The 17,922-nt window shown below is 43.2% G+C and overlaps 1 protein-coding gene across 3 annotated transcripts in view; it reads right to left on the reverse strand.

Moving 5' to 3' along the window:
* Positions 1-17,798, reverse strand: part of LOC104317200 (S-adenosyl-L-methionine-dependent tRNA 4-demethylwyosine synthase TYW1) — a 110,821-nt gene extending 93,023 nt beyond the window's left edge. For all 3 annotated transcript variants that reach the window (XM_069791511.1, XM_069791510.1, XM_069791512.1), the window contains exons 1-7: positions 17,731-17,798; positions 15,939-16,084; positions 15,079-15,219; positions 14,419-14,520; positions 13,415-13,609; positions 12,336-12,617; positions 10,940-11,062 (exon numbers count right to left, since the gene is read on the reverse strand). In XM_069791511.1, coding sequence (XP_069647612.1) covers positions 10,940-11,062; positions 12,336-12,617; positions 13,415-13,609; positions 14,419-14,520; positions 15,079-15,219; positions 15,939-16,070 — 975 coding nt within the window. In that variant the 5' untranslated portion in view covers positions 16,071-16,084; positions 17,731-17,798. The remainder of the gene's footprint in view (positions 1-10,939; positions 11,063-12,335; positions 12,618-13,414; positions 13,610-14,418; positions 14,521-15,078; positions 15,220-15,938; positions 16,085-17,730) is intronic.
* Between the last annotated feature and the right edge of the window lie 124 nt (positions 17,799-17,922).

A 17,922-nucleotide genomic window follows, 5' to 3' on the forward strand; every position in this document is an offset into this window, starting at 1 on the left:
GTAAGGACTGATGATCACCTCCTCTACAGGTGAAGGCAAAAAAAAATAAAAAACCTCTTCCCCTTTACCACCATACAGGCAGAGGCAGCAAATACTTTATGGACAGGCAGAAGCCCATTTTTGACGGGTCAAGAGCAGAAGGTATCTGAAACAGGACATAGACACAAGCAAGGACCTCAGCATTTCCTGCCAAAGTAGAGGTACAGCTGCCCCTCTGACAAATCACAGTTCAAGTGTTTCAAATTATTTCCTGCAAACATGCCTATCAAACTCATCCACAGCCACATCCACATATGACCAACAGGACACTGCCACTTCTACTCCTCTTTGGAGTGCTCTCTCCAGGATGTCAAGGTGCCTGATATCTCCCTGTGTTTTCAATTTTATTACATCGAACGCTCTTCAAACTAACATGGCAGGGGTGAGAAAAATACAGGAAGAGACCTAAACTCCATGCAAAGAAGTACTCCCTAAATTAACTTAATTTAGCATTTTTAGCCTCATGGCTCTACTTATTGATGTGCCATGGCTGAAAAAAAAAACCAAGTTCCCTGAGAAGTTTTTACTCCTGGAAGGAAAATTACACCCAGAAATATCCCAATTTTGACTAAACTTCTTTCCTACTTAACCTCCCAGTGGTCAAACATGAGAGAACCCCCAGCCCTATCATGATTTACAGCCTCATCCATCATAAGGCTCCAGGATCTTTTAACAAATGAAAGGCACAAACATTAAGAAAACAGTAATACATCAGGAGCTGGAGCCAGGACTAACAGAACCAGTGCTAAAGGAAAACGTTGGCAAGGCTATCAGGAAAAGACTGCCTGCAGCCAGAAATTTTAGTAAAACTTTCCCAGGGGAGTCATTAAATGAAGTATTAAAGTTCATGAATTACATGAAGAGTTAAAGTTCACACCAAGCGAAGCTCTGGAAGCAATACTCTAGCAGCAAGAGGACAGCTAGAAAAGCTGACAACTTTTCCCCTAGTTCAGGCTTATCTGTCAGTGGCATCATAGACAAGAACCACGTGGGGGGGTTTCTGAAAGTTGATTAGACATTAGGCTGCCCACAGGAACAGCACTCATTTCCTTACAAAGCAGCCTTCCTGCAAGACTAAAACACATGGAAAAAGAACAGGACAGGGAGCAGACTTCCACAAAGATACTCTTAAACACAACAGAAGAGGAGCAGAAGACTGCTAGTGTACTGTGGGGACCTTCCTACTCCAGGTACAAAGCTCCGGCTGTCACAACCCAACCGTGACAAATGGAGACAGAACTGCAATTTGCTCAGTCCATGGATGAAACATGCTGCCAATCTCACTGTGACATGGGATACTCTAACTGCTGTCAGTCACCAATAAAAATGGCTTTGAGCATTTAAAAGTGAGCACAAAAATGAATACTGGAAACTTGGATTGAGTAATCGGTGAACCAGCAAACACCCCAACAGCAAGAAAATCTTATTAAAAATAGCTACTAGAGTCTACATAATCACAGGCTACATATCCACTCCATACATCGTTGCTCAGTTAAGCACAAAAGCCTGAACTGAAGCAAAAAGCAGACAAGGGTTGAAAGCATGACAGCTGAGAGATAAGGAACTTGGCAATCCATTACCTTGCCATGACTGAAATAGGAGGTGGCTTGATGAAAAGCAAAAATCTTTTTTCAGCATGGGTCCCTAAAATGGGAAAAGCCCCTGAGAAGTTCTGACTGATACCAACAAAAAAAAACCAAAACACAACAAAAAAACCCCACACAACAACAAAAAAAAACACCAAAAAACACCACACCAAACCCAACCCAACCCACCAAAATAAACCACCAAAACTCAGAAGCAACATTTTTTTTTCCTCCTGGAATAGAAACCTTTGTGAATTTTCAATAACGAACTAGAAGGAAGTCTCCACCCACATCTACCTTACTACACTGTAGAATAACAGAAGGTCCCTCCCTGAGGCAGCAGGTACTAGCTGCCATCCAAAGAAAGGATGCTACCGAAACAGACCTGCAGCTCAGCCCCCCCAGAGGGAATCTTGCATTTTCTTTTGTTTGAAAAGTCAATGATGAGATTTTTGGACATACAGAACAGCATTTTAAAACCCAAACTCATGCAGACAAGTAATGACAGAAGACTTATGCTGCTACCCAACTGAATCAGTCTGAAAGGGCACTGCACATCATCTGTGAAATGCAGAAGGATAAATATCCCACCAACACCCATTTTCTTGTAGGTTGAACATTGGCCAGAATCCTCAAGGACAAAAAAATTCCCAGATCACAACTCTAAAAAAAAAAAAAAAAAATATTTCTATCTGCAGGGCTACAGAGGGGTTTAAGATTGCTTCACTGAGCTATAACATCACTGCTCTGCTGTAGGGAAGGTTTTTACAAGGTGTCATTAAACCACAACTCCATTTCACATACTGTTGCATGATTCTGTCAACATTTGTTTGATTTGGGAAACTTGCTTGGACACACCATAAAGACGACTGATTTTCAAAGGAAACAAAAGAATCAAAACTAAAAAGGCATCTGTCTCTACCCAAAAGTGACTAGCTTGTATTTGAAAATTGGGCTATATAGTCACATTTTTATTCCTTTCTTCTGTGCTACAATAATCACAACTAAAATCCAGGTAACACGATTTAACAAACAAGAGTCCTGAAATGCCCAGCCTCAAACCAGCAAGATCTTCCACTTCAGTCCATTCTGCTTTCTCACACACAGAGCACACAGCACACATCCTTTCACAACATCTTGCCATATTTTGCAGATTTTTTTTTTTTTAAATGGCTCTGTAAAAGACCTCCACTCCATCACTTCTTTCTTTTCCTTGCAGTTTAGGACTAAAAGGGCATTTCATTTCAACACCAATCATTCAAGTGGTCAAAACACCACACACATATTTAAAAAAAGAAAGTGCAATGAATTTTGATTCTACAATCATCTGTTACGTTTGAAGAAGCCTCCAGCCAATCTGAGCTAATACCAGCTAGAGGTGTATTTCCTAGTAGCAATATCTGTTGTGAAAAATCCAGCCCTTGTAAGCAATGAAGCTGGCTAGACTGCAGATTGCTATTTTATATTAGAAACCCTGAATGCCTTCCACAGGAAGGAGGGCATCCAGTCCCCGCTAGCACACTGACATAAGTCAGACACCAGGGAGCAACACCCAGTTCTCCTAACTGCCTTAGTTTTCACTGGTATTCAGAATTCTTGCAATGCAGGAAAGCATCTAACCATAAAACGTTAATAGAGGTTATGAAACACTAAGAAAAGTGTCAGGCAGAGAGACGCTTTTCCTAGGACCACAAGAGTCCCAAGCACAACTCCCCACTTGGCTTAGTCTTCCCAGGAAGACCATTTTGTCAAAGACTACATGCAAGCTCATAATCAGCAGAAGTCAGTGCTAACTGGAGAGCAGCACGGGAAAGTCCCTATTTGCACTTTCTCCACCTGTCTCCTCCCCAAGTAAGAGCTGCATACAAGTCTTCCAAGCACCCAAATTAACGGTTTTGGTCTGTAGCCCATTCAATGATATGCATCAACCAGCTTTTCAGAATTATTGGATGAGAAGCCATGAGATTATCATAAGAATACATTATTAAAGTCAAAAGGAAATTGCCTGGTTGTAGAAACCATAATCAATCTTCATTGACTGTAAGATAATGTAAACTAGGCAATTAAGAAAACAGACCAAGACAGATATCCAGGAGCCCTGCCCAGCATCCCTCAAGACCCAAAGCCCCACTTTCCAAAATTACAGGCCAAAGAAGAGTCAGAAACGACTTGGTGCTTTATCCTCTCAAGAGGGACACAGCGCAGTTCCATGCACACAACCGCACAAGCTGCTCTTCCAGCAAAGCCTTGTGCTTCACACCTGGGTCTCTTCTGCACGCTTGTTCACAGTAGATGACATGTAACAGCACTCCTCTTTTAAAGACTACCAACCTGTTGTTCAGTAGTGCTGATCATCACAGGGACCCAGCCCAAATGAGCTGGGTCAGAATGACCCCACACACAGGGATCACTTGTTAGCACAGATACAGACCCAGATTGCCTTGCTGTGAACCACTAGCACAGAGGATCCAGCCATGCCAGTGGCAAAAGGAAGATCATTTCCTCATGCAAACGCTTAACTGCACTATTACAAGAAAAATCCACAGCATGGTTTGGCACATGTGTAAGTACTCTGTGTAACACAAAAACAGTTTAATGCCACATTATAGTGTCCAGCTCCATCTGCAGAGCTGGATAATGCTACTGCCATTCTTTTATGCCACACTTTTCCATTGAGAAAGCTTTTAGGAGTCTCCATCTCGTCTGCATATCCACACCACCTAGCAAAATGCAATCCCCATCTCATACCAAGTCTCTGCAACCAAGAGCAAAAGAGGGATGTTGGAATACCAGCTCTGACGTGAACATGGAAAGGTAGATACTTTGCCTGCTTTGGCAGCCCAAGTATCAGCAAAGGAAGTAAAATCGTTGCTCATCTCATAACAGGAAAGAAAAAGCAGCTCTCGCTGTCCATAATTAGTGCTACCCTTCACACAGAGGGGCAGGACACTGAACAAGATAAGGATGTATGCTTTTGCAGTTGAGAACCACTTACAAACTATACTGACCACCGGGCAGTCACAGCAAATAAGCATGTTTGATGGGAGACTGCGTGTGGACAGGCTTACTGCCAGCTACACTGCTGAATGACCAATCTGCAGGGTTTGTCTAGCAGAACATGGACACATTTACTGTACCTCACAATACCTTATTCAAACAATATATTTATTTGGCAACAGATGCTGTGCTCCCACAGGACATCCTTGTGCTACTCTCTCCTTGGATACAGCAATGACATCAACAGGCCAATTCCTGCATACTTCTCCCAGTAATTACCATCAGCAGGTAATTACTCTGTGCATTGATTTGTGGACTTCTGTCAACTGTGTTATTTGACTGGCAAGAACCTTAAAAAATGCACAGGAAAAAAACACCTGAGAAAAGCAGCACAAAGTTCATGAAAAATGGTAAGCAGATGGGCTGGAGTGCTGCAGGCTAAGCCCTGATCATCTCCAACAACATATGTGGTCAAGAAAAGGTTGCAAATAAAGAGGAAGCCTAGCACTCAGGGGGAATTCAGACTTCCAGAATTTTTTATAAGTCTCAGCTCTGCTTCACTACCCGTTTACTAAGTTACAACAGACTAAAGAACAGCAAGGGATATGGGAACTACCACCCAGGGCAAACATAAAGAGGTTTCATTCATAGATCTCAAAGCCCTTACAAAGGCTTGTCAAGGAAGTCATTATCATTATCACATGTCAAAGACAGAACGTCCAGCCAGAGGTTACCTTCAAAGTAATTTTTTCTTTTTTTTTTTTTTTTTCCTCTTTTTCATTGGGTACTCCCAAGTCTTACATAGCAAAGGCACACCTCAAGATCTCTTGTAATGTTGTTTATGAATTGTAATTCCTTTCAATAGTCAAGGTTTAGAGATGAAAGATTTGAACACAGGAAAGGGGAAGGGTGAAGTGTCCCTGTGACAAATCCAGATTTTAATGCTGGAAGTAGTCCCCAAGCAGTTAAATCATATTTCTTCAAGCTTCTTTAAAATGTAGGATCACACTGAATTCTAAGCCAGAGCAGCAGAGGTCAAAATCTAGCCCAGAGACCGAGCTGTTGCAGATAAGAGCACATTTTTCCTATAGGAATCTTTCACCCATTTTAAGTTAGAGGAAGTTTTTGGAGAGCTCTAAATGTTCACATCACTTTTAGCTGTTTCTAAATCTGACAGTGAAGTACCCCAGCCTTATTCAATTCAGTTAAAATATGGCTAACAATTCTTGCATACTCTAAAAAGTTTCTGCCTGCAACACAAAGTTGCGTACAATGCTTTGTCTGTAAGCCTTATACCTTAAATACCTTAACACTCACTGCCCCATTTTCAAATAAAACTCCAACCAAGTTCATGAAAAGTTTCTTCACTCAGTGTCAGCAAGGTTTTGTCTTCCATAGTAGTCATACGCTCACAAAGGGCTCTTAAGAAACATTGCAAGTGGTGTGATTTACAATCCCAGTAATGGTAAATGGCTGACATAGGATGACTTTTTAGGGAAGAGTGCCAAAGCAGATCAGGAAACCTCCCCTGTGGCAAACGGACATAGAAGTAAACTGAAACTTCTTGAACATGCTCTCTGGGACATATTTTGTTTCCTATAAACTCAGTCTCGGTTTTGCTCTCTCGCACACATCTCTCCTCTGTATTTACTTTGCAAATGTGACTACTAGCATCATTAAACTTTGTTTTAGAAAACAAGAACATTAATCTCAAAATTGTGTCAACAAAATATGCCCATTTGATTACTTCCCAACCCATCCAAAAAAATTAGGATATTATTATTACTATTACTCATGCCTGCAGTTTATAAATATGAAGGTTAATAAAGCCATTTCATTCCCTGGGAACAAGTCTAGATTGATCTGTCTTTCTAGTTTATCACAAACTCCCAGCTGTGGGAGATAATCTACATTAAGAAGTGGTGTCCCTATGATTAATAGCAGTCTTGCAGGCCACAAACATACCCATTAGGTTTCACATTTTATCTGATAAATACATTTCAGGGGAGTAACTTTGGAGGACAGGGAAAGCATGCCACAATTGTAAAACTTAAAAGTTCACTTAGTTATTAAATCCACTAAGAACCGCCACTGCCTTCTGCTGCTGCATAAAAGCAATTTGGAGAACAGAGCCAGGTTCTCAGCCTAAAACCCAGCAGCTGGAAGGGTAGTAAATGCAAAGATAAACCCAAACCTTAACCCATCTAGCTGTGCATCATCCAGCCGCACCTGGCACCACAGCCTTGGCTCATCAGGCACCTGAGAGAAGCAGCCTCAGAGCTGACAGCCTCAGACCTCCCCAGCCCTCCTTCAGGCTATGGTCATATTACGCACTGTTGGACTTCCATGCCTAGCAATTCCCTTCATGAAAGCATAGGCATTATCTGTACTGACATAAAGGTTTGATTCCAGTTCAGGACCCTAATAAGCATCACCTGCAACTTTATCACCCACAGCAAGTTCCAAAAATTTAATTATTCAGAAAACAAAGGGCTGGATTTTAGGAGCTACGAAGTAGTCATCACCACATAGTATGAGATTTGGTAAACAAAGTGTGGAATTTACCTCTGTATCAGCCATCATTTTATATATTTGAATGATTTCCTGTTGCCACCCAGCCTTGTGCCAATTTTTGCACTCAGATTCAGTGTGCAGAAGGCACCATCACCTTGAACTGTGTACCTTTACCCTCAGAAGCTCTTTAAAAATCCATCTCTCTTCCAAGGGAGAGTATGTAATAGCTACAACTCTACCAGGAAGAGAGGTTTTGGCATTCACCTTGAATTCCTGAATCCATCTGCCTGATCCAAATGCCTGCAAGAATTGAGTACCTGTCTCAAGCCCTTTGACAATACTTTGTAAAGTGCAATGAAGCTACAGCACATGGGGAAAAAAAAGGCTGTAAAACAAAACTCAGCCTTGATTTCATCAAGTCAAGCAACTGGAGATGGATGCAAAATTAAATTAAGATCACCTGCAGAGATGTGAGCAAACATTTATTAGACACACTCACCTCCACAGCCTCACTCTGTCATCCCATAAAAGGCAGGACAAGGAATTATGACTATCTGTGACTGCACATCTGTCTTATCTGCTAGTGATTCTCACAGGAGGCAACACATGCCTGCAAAAAGAGATCAAAACTGAACCCTAAAACGTTTCAAATTAACTATGCTGCACAAGGCAGAACCTGCTGTTCTATCTCCGATATGCAGAGGAGTTAATACACAACACTGACAACCACAAAGCACATGCTGAAAACTGTTAGGCATATTTCAAATACAAGTAACTCTGCATACGAAGAACTGTCTGTGATAAAACCCTGAAATACACAACTTTTCTTCAAACTTGCTAGCTTGTATATGGATTGTTCAGATACAAAAACCCAAAGAACTTGCATGTGTCAGTAAGGATTAGTGCAACACAACAGATTACATCAGTGTAAAACAAAAGCATCAGAATAATTTTACACAGTTCACCATTCCACGACAGAAAAAAATGGCTAAAGGGACAATGCAACTCATCTGAAAAAGAAAACTTCTCATTGCGCAAACTCAAAGCCACTAAAGTGACAATGTGACTTAAACCAAAATGCACTGGATTTAAACAACTAAATCTCCCCACCTGGGAGCAAGAGACTCTGATCATGATAAATTACTTTCATAAACAGAGATCATCCTGCTCTTTCATATCAAGTCTTCAGCATTTATTTTCGTTATAGTATATAACTGCACCTACGGGATCATTTTACAATTCAAGTGTTTGCATAAACCTGTTGCAAGTCAATGCGCACATTCCCCAGGAGATTCACCACCAAGATAAAGTCATTCTTTCGTGCAGCTAATGACAGGGGTAGCCATCAGTTCAGGCTCCCTCATGAAATATTTACATAGCTATATCCTGCCATCACTCTGGAAACGACACCCCCGTTCAAGAAAGCTGAGAATTTATACTGAAGTTACCGCTGAGGGCCCTTTCTCCATTACCTGCTCTGGTTACAGAAGTACGAAACCAGAAACGTAGTTTGCAGCTAGGCAGATCAACCATGCAGAACAGGAATAAAGGAGCCAATAATGAGAACCACATCATTTAAGGTTTCAAAATTAATCCAAAAACCTGGGACATGACTACAGCAGCACAGTTCAGTGGCATCAGTGACAAAGAAAGGCTGATCCACAGTTTTAGGGCCTCCTATCTCATCAGCCGACAACAGCTCACATCCAAAAGGGCCAGGACACTTCAATTCACAGTAAGAGTATAATTCCAGTCCAGTTCCATACCGACACTTGCACTCTCAGGATTTAACTACTTGCAGAGGCAAGAGGGCAGCGTTCAGCTGTCACGGCAGAACAACTGTTTGCCATCTCCTCCAAGGAGAAGGCAGCAGATCAAAACCTGCAGCTTACAACTCCAGATGAGCATCTGTGCTCAGACAGAAGCTGTCCCTTGGGGCTACTTGGGTCAGAGCCACAAGAACCTGATCTACACAGAGATACAAGTTACTACAGAAGTGTAAGTATGTACAACATACAGGCCTTACATTACTCAAGAAAAGCAACGAGAAAGCTAAGGAGAAAGTAGTTAATTGTTTGAATTGTGCATCAGCCAGTCATAGACAGCAATAAATTTTCACTGCCTATGTACAAAACCATACCACGCTGACTTCAGCCATGCTCACTACCAGGACAATGAGCACAAGAAGCTAAGAGCAGGAAGTATTTTATTGCTGTGCTCACTTCTTATTCATAAACTGGACTATGATATGTGGTTTTCCTGGTTTACAACACTATTTGATCATGGTGTTGCCATATTTTGTCAGTCAATGAAAACTCAAAGCCTAATTTTTCATAAAACTGCTGGACGACACCACCTCCCTTCCGTGGTCTAAATCATCTCCCAGGGCATGCTGCTCAGAAAACAGTTCCCTTTTTGTCAGTGACCTCTAGTGGTGAGCACATGCAGGAGAGGCGAAAGAGGACCACTTCACAGCACGGTTACAGGGGGAGAACAATGGATCCTTTCTCCCTCCAAAGGAATACCAAACTGTTCATCCACCCTTCTCTTGCAAGCTGCAGTGCACAGGTCCATACAAGCTCAGGGACAGGAGCTCTCACACAGCAGTCTGCCTTGCCCCCAACTCAGTGGGGCTACTCTCCTAACAGAGTTTGTTACAAGCAGCGGGAAGTATTTTACCTCCTTCCCCCTCCCTAAGGTGAGGAACAGAGATCCCGACGCTTCTCTTGTAACCTTCTCCCCTCCTAAGCACGAAGCCTCCTGTGATCCAAGGCCTGGCTTGCTGTGGCCCAGCAGTGTCATCTCAGCTCAGGCTACTGAGGAAATTCTTACGTTTTGGGAAAGACCTGTGAGAAGTCCACGTCATGGAGGCATGCAAGATAAGGAAGGTGTAATTACAGACGGAAGTAGGTTTGTTGAGAGAGGGATGGATAGCAGGTGTCACAAGGAAAGACACCACCAGGGAAAGATCACTAAGGGGGAAACAAGAGTCAGCAGATGGCAACACAGTATATCACAGGTCCATCCTGGGGCCAATCCTTCCCATCCCTACTGCCAACTGCTCGGCCAGCAAAGAACGTGGGGAGTACACTAAGGCTTAGCCTAGTAGCTATTTATATCCTCACTCCTTTTTGTGTGCTAATCAAATAAATGAGTTTGATATATCCTGTTTGCAGGCTGAAGACAGAAAAAGAAACATGAACAGAACCACACAGGAACAGAGATAGTTAACACCCTGAAACGAAGGAGGAATTATGATTGTCTTTGACAGGCTCAGCACAGGTCAGATCAAGCTCACTGGCTTGCTCTGCAAGCATAGCACCTCATCTCAGGGCAGCAGCGAGCAAGACAGAGAAGGTCTTGCAGCAGCGTGTTACTACTCCACATGCAGCTTTGCTCCCCGTCATGACATACCAGCACACACGCCTGCATTTCAGCTGACATACCCACAGGCAAATACAGTAACAGGATTTGTGTAAGACACTGGACTGTGAATCACAGTGGCAGAGATGTACATTCAGATCTGAACGTTAGCTGTGGAAGTGATTTTTCCTCAGACTGAAAATAACAGGTTACCATTTCAGCATTTGGTTGGTGAACAAGCCACAGTTGACCGGTAAACTATATCCAACACACCTCCAAGTATGTTCTTTTTTGTGACAGGTTCTCCAATAGCTCCTATTTTACTCTCTTTTTAACTAGATCCTATAAATTCGAATCCAGCAGGTAATATTTTAATCAATTCAACTGATCAGTGACAAAGACCTGACAGTTCTATACTCACTGTAACAGCAGTTACGTACCTTTGCTTTCTTCATGTGGCTCATGATACTGCCAAGATCTTCAACATCAATGACTGAATTTGTGCCTCCAGCTTCCTCACCATCAGCCTCCTCATCGCTACTGGTTTCAAACAACTCCTCTGCCTGGGTAAGAGATCAGAGAAAAAAAAAAATCAGGAATGTATCTGAATTTGAAACATAAGACCTTCACCTATGCTAACCAGTGAGATCAGCTCTCACAATCAGTAAAGACTACTGAAAAACAAGGAATAGTCTACCAATAACCTGTATAATGTATATGAGATGCATTTAAGCTTGGGGCTTATCAGTGTGTATTTTTAAGAGTTCAATAGCACACAGAGCACCTGAAACTCAGTCCAAATATCCTGCCTCCAGGCTGCTCTGTTCTCCTCATGTGCCTATCTGATCAAATGAGAAGCAATACAGAGGAGTCCAACTCCCACTGCATACTGTGATGATCTAGAAGCCTAAACCCCTTTAACTCCTCCACGTGCCCCTGTCTGAATGAACAGGGAATGAGAGATCTGCTTTCCAAGTCAAACTCTTCACAGAGCAGAGAAGTTGTCTCCCTTTCTGTACACAGCCAAGGTACAGCACAACAGCATTGGTGTTGGTGTAACAGCAAGATTTATTCCTCTTGTTCCTGCAGGAGTCAGCACTCTCAAGCCCACTCAGCCAGCAGAGCCCGTATTTCCCTACAAAATTCAGCATGGCCATAGCAATCATTTCCAACCCACAATAAATGGCTTGCAGGGAGGATTAAAGTGCCATAGCAGCTCTGGGTCTTGCACTGTAGAGCAAGAGAGAGGATTTCTTATTTAAAAACCTGCAATCAACAAACATTCCAGAGAGGATTTCTTATTTAAAAACCTGCAATCAACAAACATTCCAGAAGACACACAAATAATTACAGGCACATTCAGAGGAATTACAGGACTTGCTCAGATAACACTTCCCCAAATGCCTTTGGCAAAATCTTGGGATGCAGGCAAACCACCTAAGCTTCAACAAGTCGAAGTAGAAGCAGGTTAACTGCTCACAGGGAACTAAATGCTTAATTTGGCCATGAGACAAAGCAAAGACCCTGATGACAACCCAGACTGGCTCTCTGGAGCATATGTCACAACATATACCTCCCCCTATTCAAGAGGAAGACTCCCTCATCATATAAATGCCATCTAGCCAAGGTCCATCACTAATTCTTTGGTTCTTCTTTTTGGATGGCTTATTCTACTTATCTGCCATGGGATCTCATCCCTCTTCCCCCCCTGCTCCAGAACAAAGAAGTATCAAGCTCCCAGACCACCCCTCTGGGCTGTAGAAGGAAGGAGAGAAGACAAATAGTGCTCCAAGGGGCACTAAAACAGAAATAAGGTCCCACAGATTTTGGCTCTACCTCAGTATTCTCATATTCTGATGCCCCATGTTCATGATCTGAGCTCTCCTTGCTCTGCTTCCCCAGAGATTTGCACTTCCCTTTCTTGCACTTCCCACTGCAGGGTTTCTTTTCCCCTCTGCAGAGTGCCTGGAGCTGACTGAGGAACTTGGCTTTCCAGGCTTCAAAGTCGGCCTCAATGCTGCCATGCTTGCTCTGCGCCACATTGCAGTCCCCCTCAGCACGAGTCATGATGCGGCTGGCACTGAGCATCCACAGCCACTTGTCAATATTTCTTCCAACCTAGGATAGGACAAAAGTTAGAGGGAAATTAAATGAAGTCCAAGTTAAACAAAGCAGGCAACTAAGAAAGCAAGGACCAAGCCTGGAAACAGAGCTAGTGAGCTGCACAGGACTGCAAGGCAGGGACTTCTGGACTCCCTCTCACCTACTGACTGAGAGCACAGACAGAAGTCAGTTTGAACACCAGCACACACCCTCAGGCTCCCATCTGAAAATACCTCTGCTATTACTCTGATGTGATAAGAGATGAGCTCTGGGAACAAGCAGCTCATTGGTCAAAATGGCCACACGCATAACACATTTCATATGGCCCCAGCTATACAAACATAACAACCTGGTGACAAGCCAAGCCATTTTTCTGACTAAGATGAAACTAATTACCAGGCTAAGATACTGCCATATTTTACATCAGGAAATAAAGTTGAAATCCACACAATACAGCAAACTACATAAGTTCAGGAAAAGTGCTCTAAACTAAAAGGCAGCAAGTGAGAGGGTTTACAGTACTGATGGAAAGCTTTCAAAGCTGGGAAATTAACTCAGTAAGGATTCACCAAATGTATTACCATACCTCCCAGATTAATGCAGTGCTTACGGGACTCCTTTCTCATTTAAAAGGGCAGCACAATTGCTTCACAGCTGCATTGCCTGTGCCCTAAACCCAGTCCCTAATCAAGTCCGCACAACAGCTGCAATTCCCACACAAACTACCAGTATCATTCAGTTTTGTAGCATTTAAGAAAGCTAAGCCTTTCAGAGGAGCAGAAATCAAAGAAAGGTGCACAGGAGATACTTACTGTGTTGTAATGATCAACATAAACTGAGTTTCCCAAGCCAAACACAGCGTATCTCAGGCCTTTCAGATAAGTTTTCCCAAAGCGGAAGTCATTCACAGCCTCTTCCAACCACTTGCAGAACCACGCTGCACTCTCGGTTGGCTGTCCATCTGTGTATGTAGCTACCAAGAACACACAAATGTTCCTGCTGGTTGTCTAATAATATAAACAAAACAGAATAGGAAAGATCACTGCATTTTTCAGAACACTTTACATCAGCCAGAGAGCTGTCACACATGGGCAGTTGGAAGAAGTCAAAAGACAAGATTTTTTGCTAAGTGGGTCAATAGTCTTCCATGTGGGATGCTGCAGGTGATAATCCCAACAGTGGAATGGCCACTCTCCCTGCAAAGCCATCCTAAATTAGCCAAGAGAGATCAAGCTGTCTCTCCCCTACTTAACAGACACACAGTGCTAAAACAGAACTGGACATCTACCTTCCCCACCCCGATCAACAGCTTCTTGAATACTCTTGCAGCAATAAAGTCTCCCATGGATTCAAAAAGCAACTATCAATATTCACAGAAGAAAAATCCATCAGGATTACTCAATATAAATACACCTCACAAGAATTTTCTAACTTGTAAGTCTATGAAGGCTGCAAAAGTACCACCATCTACTTATTCTGATTTTGAACACTTCCCCAGGTGTACACTGTCAGAGACAGAACAGAGGGACCTGGTGCAGCCACTCACATAACTCACACCCGAGTTACAGCACTAGCTCATACAAAGCCACTGTCAGCACTAAAATATTCTATGTGATCCTTTCATAGTAATTTTCAAAATTTAGGTATTTTCTGCTGAGGATTGATGGGCTATACTCACTTACATAGAAAGGAAGCAATTTTCAAACACACAGCTTTGGGGATTTCCAGGATAACAGGAGAGAAATACAAGAGGAAAACAGCTTTCACAATCTCAGGAAAAACTTGTATTTATTATTCATATTTATGATGTACCTACCTCCTCTGATAAACAATCATCTGGATCATAGTCTCCCATGCTAATGACTTCCACAGGCAAATTAAGGGCAATAACTGCTTCAGCCAGACCTTTGGCAAATCTCTGAAAAAAGAAATGTAGAAAGTTATCGATTACTTCAACCCAACTATCATAAGATACAAACAAGCCCTGCTATGCCCAGTCACAAGATCTCTCCCAGCACAGAAAGAACAATAACACAGGAGAACTGGACACTGGACCTATAATTCCTCATGTTAAAATAAAAAAGTATACTGGCTGAAAGAAGAGTTTTACATGAATTTTAATGACTCATGATTTTACATTTACACACACAAATTAAACTTCTTTTTGAGAAAGCACCCAAAACAGCCCTTCGCTCTAAGACAACCTGCTAGCAAATTAAGAGTATATTGTAAGAGTAAACTTTAACCTTCATAATCAATGTCTCTACTGCGTGCCCCACTTACAGGGAGTAGAAAAATTCTTGTTTTTATATAATTTTCACTTATCTTTCATGTTGGGCAATGACTTCTAATGAGCTAATGAACTTTCTGATGAACTTTTAGATTTTTACACACTGCAGAGTTTCTAAGGCAAGCAACGTATTTGAATCTCAACAACATTTCAAACCAACTTCATGTGTGTGAAAAAAACTTGTACCTTTGCTGTGCCAGTCTGAGACCCATAGAAAATCTTTACCCCAGCAACATAGACCTCCTTTGCCTGCAGGGTGGCATATCCATTTACTACTTTGTCTTCTATTCCTTCAAAAGAAGCAGGATTTCCGTTGGATTTTTCACCCTATGAAACAAGCACTGTGTTGCATTCAATCCCTTTTCAAAGTGACATTAGCCCCATTTTCCCAAAAGCATTTAAAATTCAAATCCTCTGACCAGACTCTCAGCACTACACAAATGCAACAGTCAAAGCATTTTAGTTTCTCTCACACCTAGATAAACACAGGAGTAACTATTTCTCTGAACTAAGCCATGCTACAAATACACTCATCTCACACATCAGGGAAATAACAGGATCCAGCTGAACCTGAGAACCTTCCAACTTATGCAGCAGAACTTTACTCACCTGCATGAGGAGGTTTTAAATTCCTGAATGGCCTAATCCCACTCCCATTCTAACACTAGTCCAACTTTGTCATTAACATCACTGGAAACATAAACATGAAAACACTGGGCACAAGCAGAGTGATTTACTTGAAGTGACACAGCAACCCAGGCTGACACATTCTCTCAGTAACAAAGTGAGAAGTGTTCAGCTGAGAGCTGCTCTAACATCACAGCAATGAGGGCATTTAGTTAGCCACAAACATAAAACAATCCAGACTGAGGATTATAACCATCAGATGAAGTAAACTATGTTTGGGATTTGCAACAACCTAGGTGGGCCCACAGTGAAGTAGCACATTTCACTGCACTACTGGGTACCTTTACCCGGCAGCTATTTACGTCCACACATAGATTTTTGGGGTCTTCTCAGGCAAGAGTGTTTACATGTTCAGTTACCTTCTTTTTGGTTTTGGTGGTGGTGAACTGAATGACAATCCAAATGCTGATCCCAAAAGCAACAGCAGAATAGATGTAAAATCTATGCAGCCATAAGGACACCAGGCACGTATAGAAGTTCCACGTATCCATTGAGACATCTAAATCTAGATTAAATCACAGATTTAGCAAGAGCAGATTCCTAACAGTATGAATTTAGAATGAGGACACAAAAAGTAATCATACAGTACCCACAGTCTCATGCCATTAGTTATTCCTCAGGCTCTGCAGAAAACAGCTTTTGGCTAAAGACAAGACACTACAATTGAATCAAGGAGCCTTCACCTCCTCAGAAGTGTATCAGCTGAGTTTCACCTGTGTATCCAAGCTAACATTTTAGGCTGTCATACCAAAACTCTGTTTGTTTTTTTTTTAGATAGGGCAGGTTCTGTTATAAGGAAAGGCAGAAAATACTTGTGCTGTTCAAGTGTCTGAAAGTAAAAAGTCCTTGTGAAACATCCACTGTATCGTACTGGCCTTAGTTTTGCAGAGACCCAACACATGCACATCTGTGGAGCTAGAAAGCTCCGTTTCAAGAGGGAAATCATCTCTACAGAGCTTGCTGCTGAACACAACCCTTGCTTGTATGCATTAGGTACCACACTGATGACAACAGTTTTGTCCCAGAGTTTCAAGGCCAGACTCAAACCTGGATTCAATTGAAAGTACTTTTTTGGAATTCTATCATGTGAGTGAAGTTTGATTTGGAACAACCAAGATTTCTCAAGTTGGTTCAGCACATTCAGGGTACATAATATTGTAGCCATGAGCGTGCTTGCACAGTGCGTGTGATTATCCATTTCCTATGAAACATTCAGGAGCTTAAATAAGGCTTGTTTGTGACATTTATTGACTGAGAAACACAGATGACACCATCCTACTGTTATCTGCAGTCCTCTTGGATCTCGTTTTTGCAGACATCAGACAAGAGCACAGAAACCAAGTATTTCCAAGAGGCTGGAAACTTTGCTATCTTACTTTTCCCCTGGGCTGTTACTTACAGTACCAGATCAAAAGCTTGAGGGAATGCCCCTCACCCCTCCACCAGCAACACCAAACCTCCCAAAAGAAAAGAGTGCTTCCCCTTGTGTTGGCAGCCCCAGTGCTGTCAGCCCACACAAGCAGCAAACCCCTCAAGGGGGGCTCCAGAAACCTGCAGCAGCCCGGGTATCCCGCTCCACCTCCCCCCCGTACCTCCCCCCTGCAATTACCCCACAGCACCCTCCTCCCCATGCCTGACACCCTGCTGGAGCTGCCCTCTGCCCCGCACCCCTGTACCTACCCCAGTACCTGCCCCTCTACCCCCCCCCCCCCAAGCCCAACCTATTTAATTCCTCCTCTGTACTCATCCCCACCCATATAACGACCCTTCTGTACAAGCCCCTCACACAGAACTCCCATTCCCCCCTCCTCCCACCAGTAACCACCGCAGGGTTATTACCCCCCCACACACACACACTCCCCACATCCCTCACGGTTATTAACACCCCCCACAACACACACACCCCTCACGATTATTACCCCCCCACACAGAGTTATTCCACACGCACACACACCACCCCTCAGTTATTACCCCCCCCACTCCCCTCTCACGGTTATTCACCCCCCACACAGTTATTACCCCCACCTCACACACACCCTTCAGTTATTACCTCTCACAGTTATTACCCCCCCCCCCACACACACACACCCCACACACACACACACCCCACACACACACACCCCACACCCCCCCCCCCCTCACGGTCATTACCCGACTCCCGGTCCCGCGGCCCTCCCCGGCGCAGCCCCCCCGCCTTAGGCCACGTGCCGCCCGCCCAACCTTCCCTTCCGGCCACCCCCGCCGCCTCTCCCCGTTTCCCTCCGGACGGCTTTTGCTGGCGCGACGGGGGAGGGGGGGAGGGGGCGGGGAAGGCGTGGCGGCGGCCAATGGGGAGGCAGCGTG

The sequence above is a fragment of the Haliaeetus albicilla genome, chromosome 9, assembly GCF_947461875.1.
Source record: "Haliaeetus albicilla chromosome 9, bHalAlb1.1, whole genome shotgun sequence".
Lineage (NCBI taxonomy): Eukaryota > Metazoa > Chordata > Aves > Accipitriformes > Accipitridae > Haliaeetus > Haliaeetus albicilla.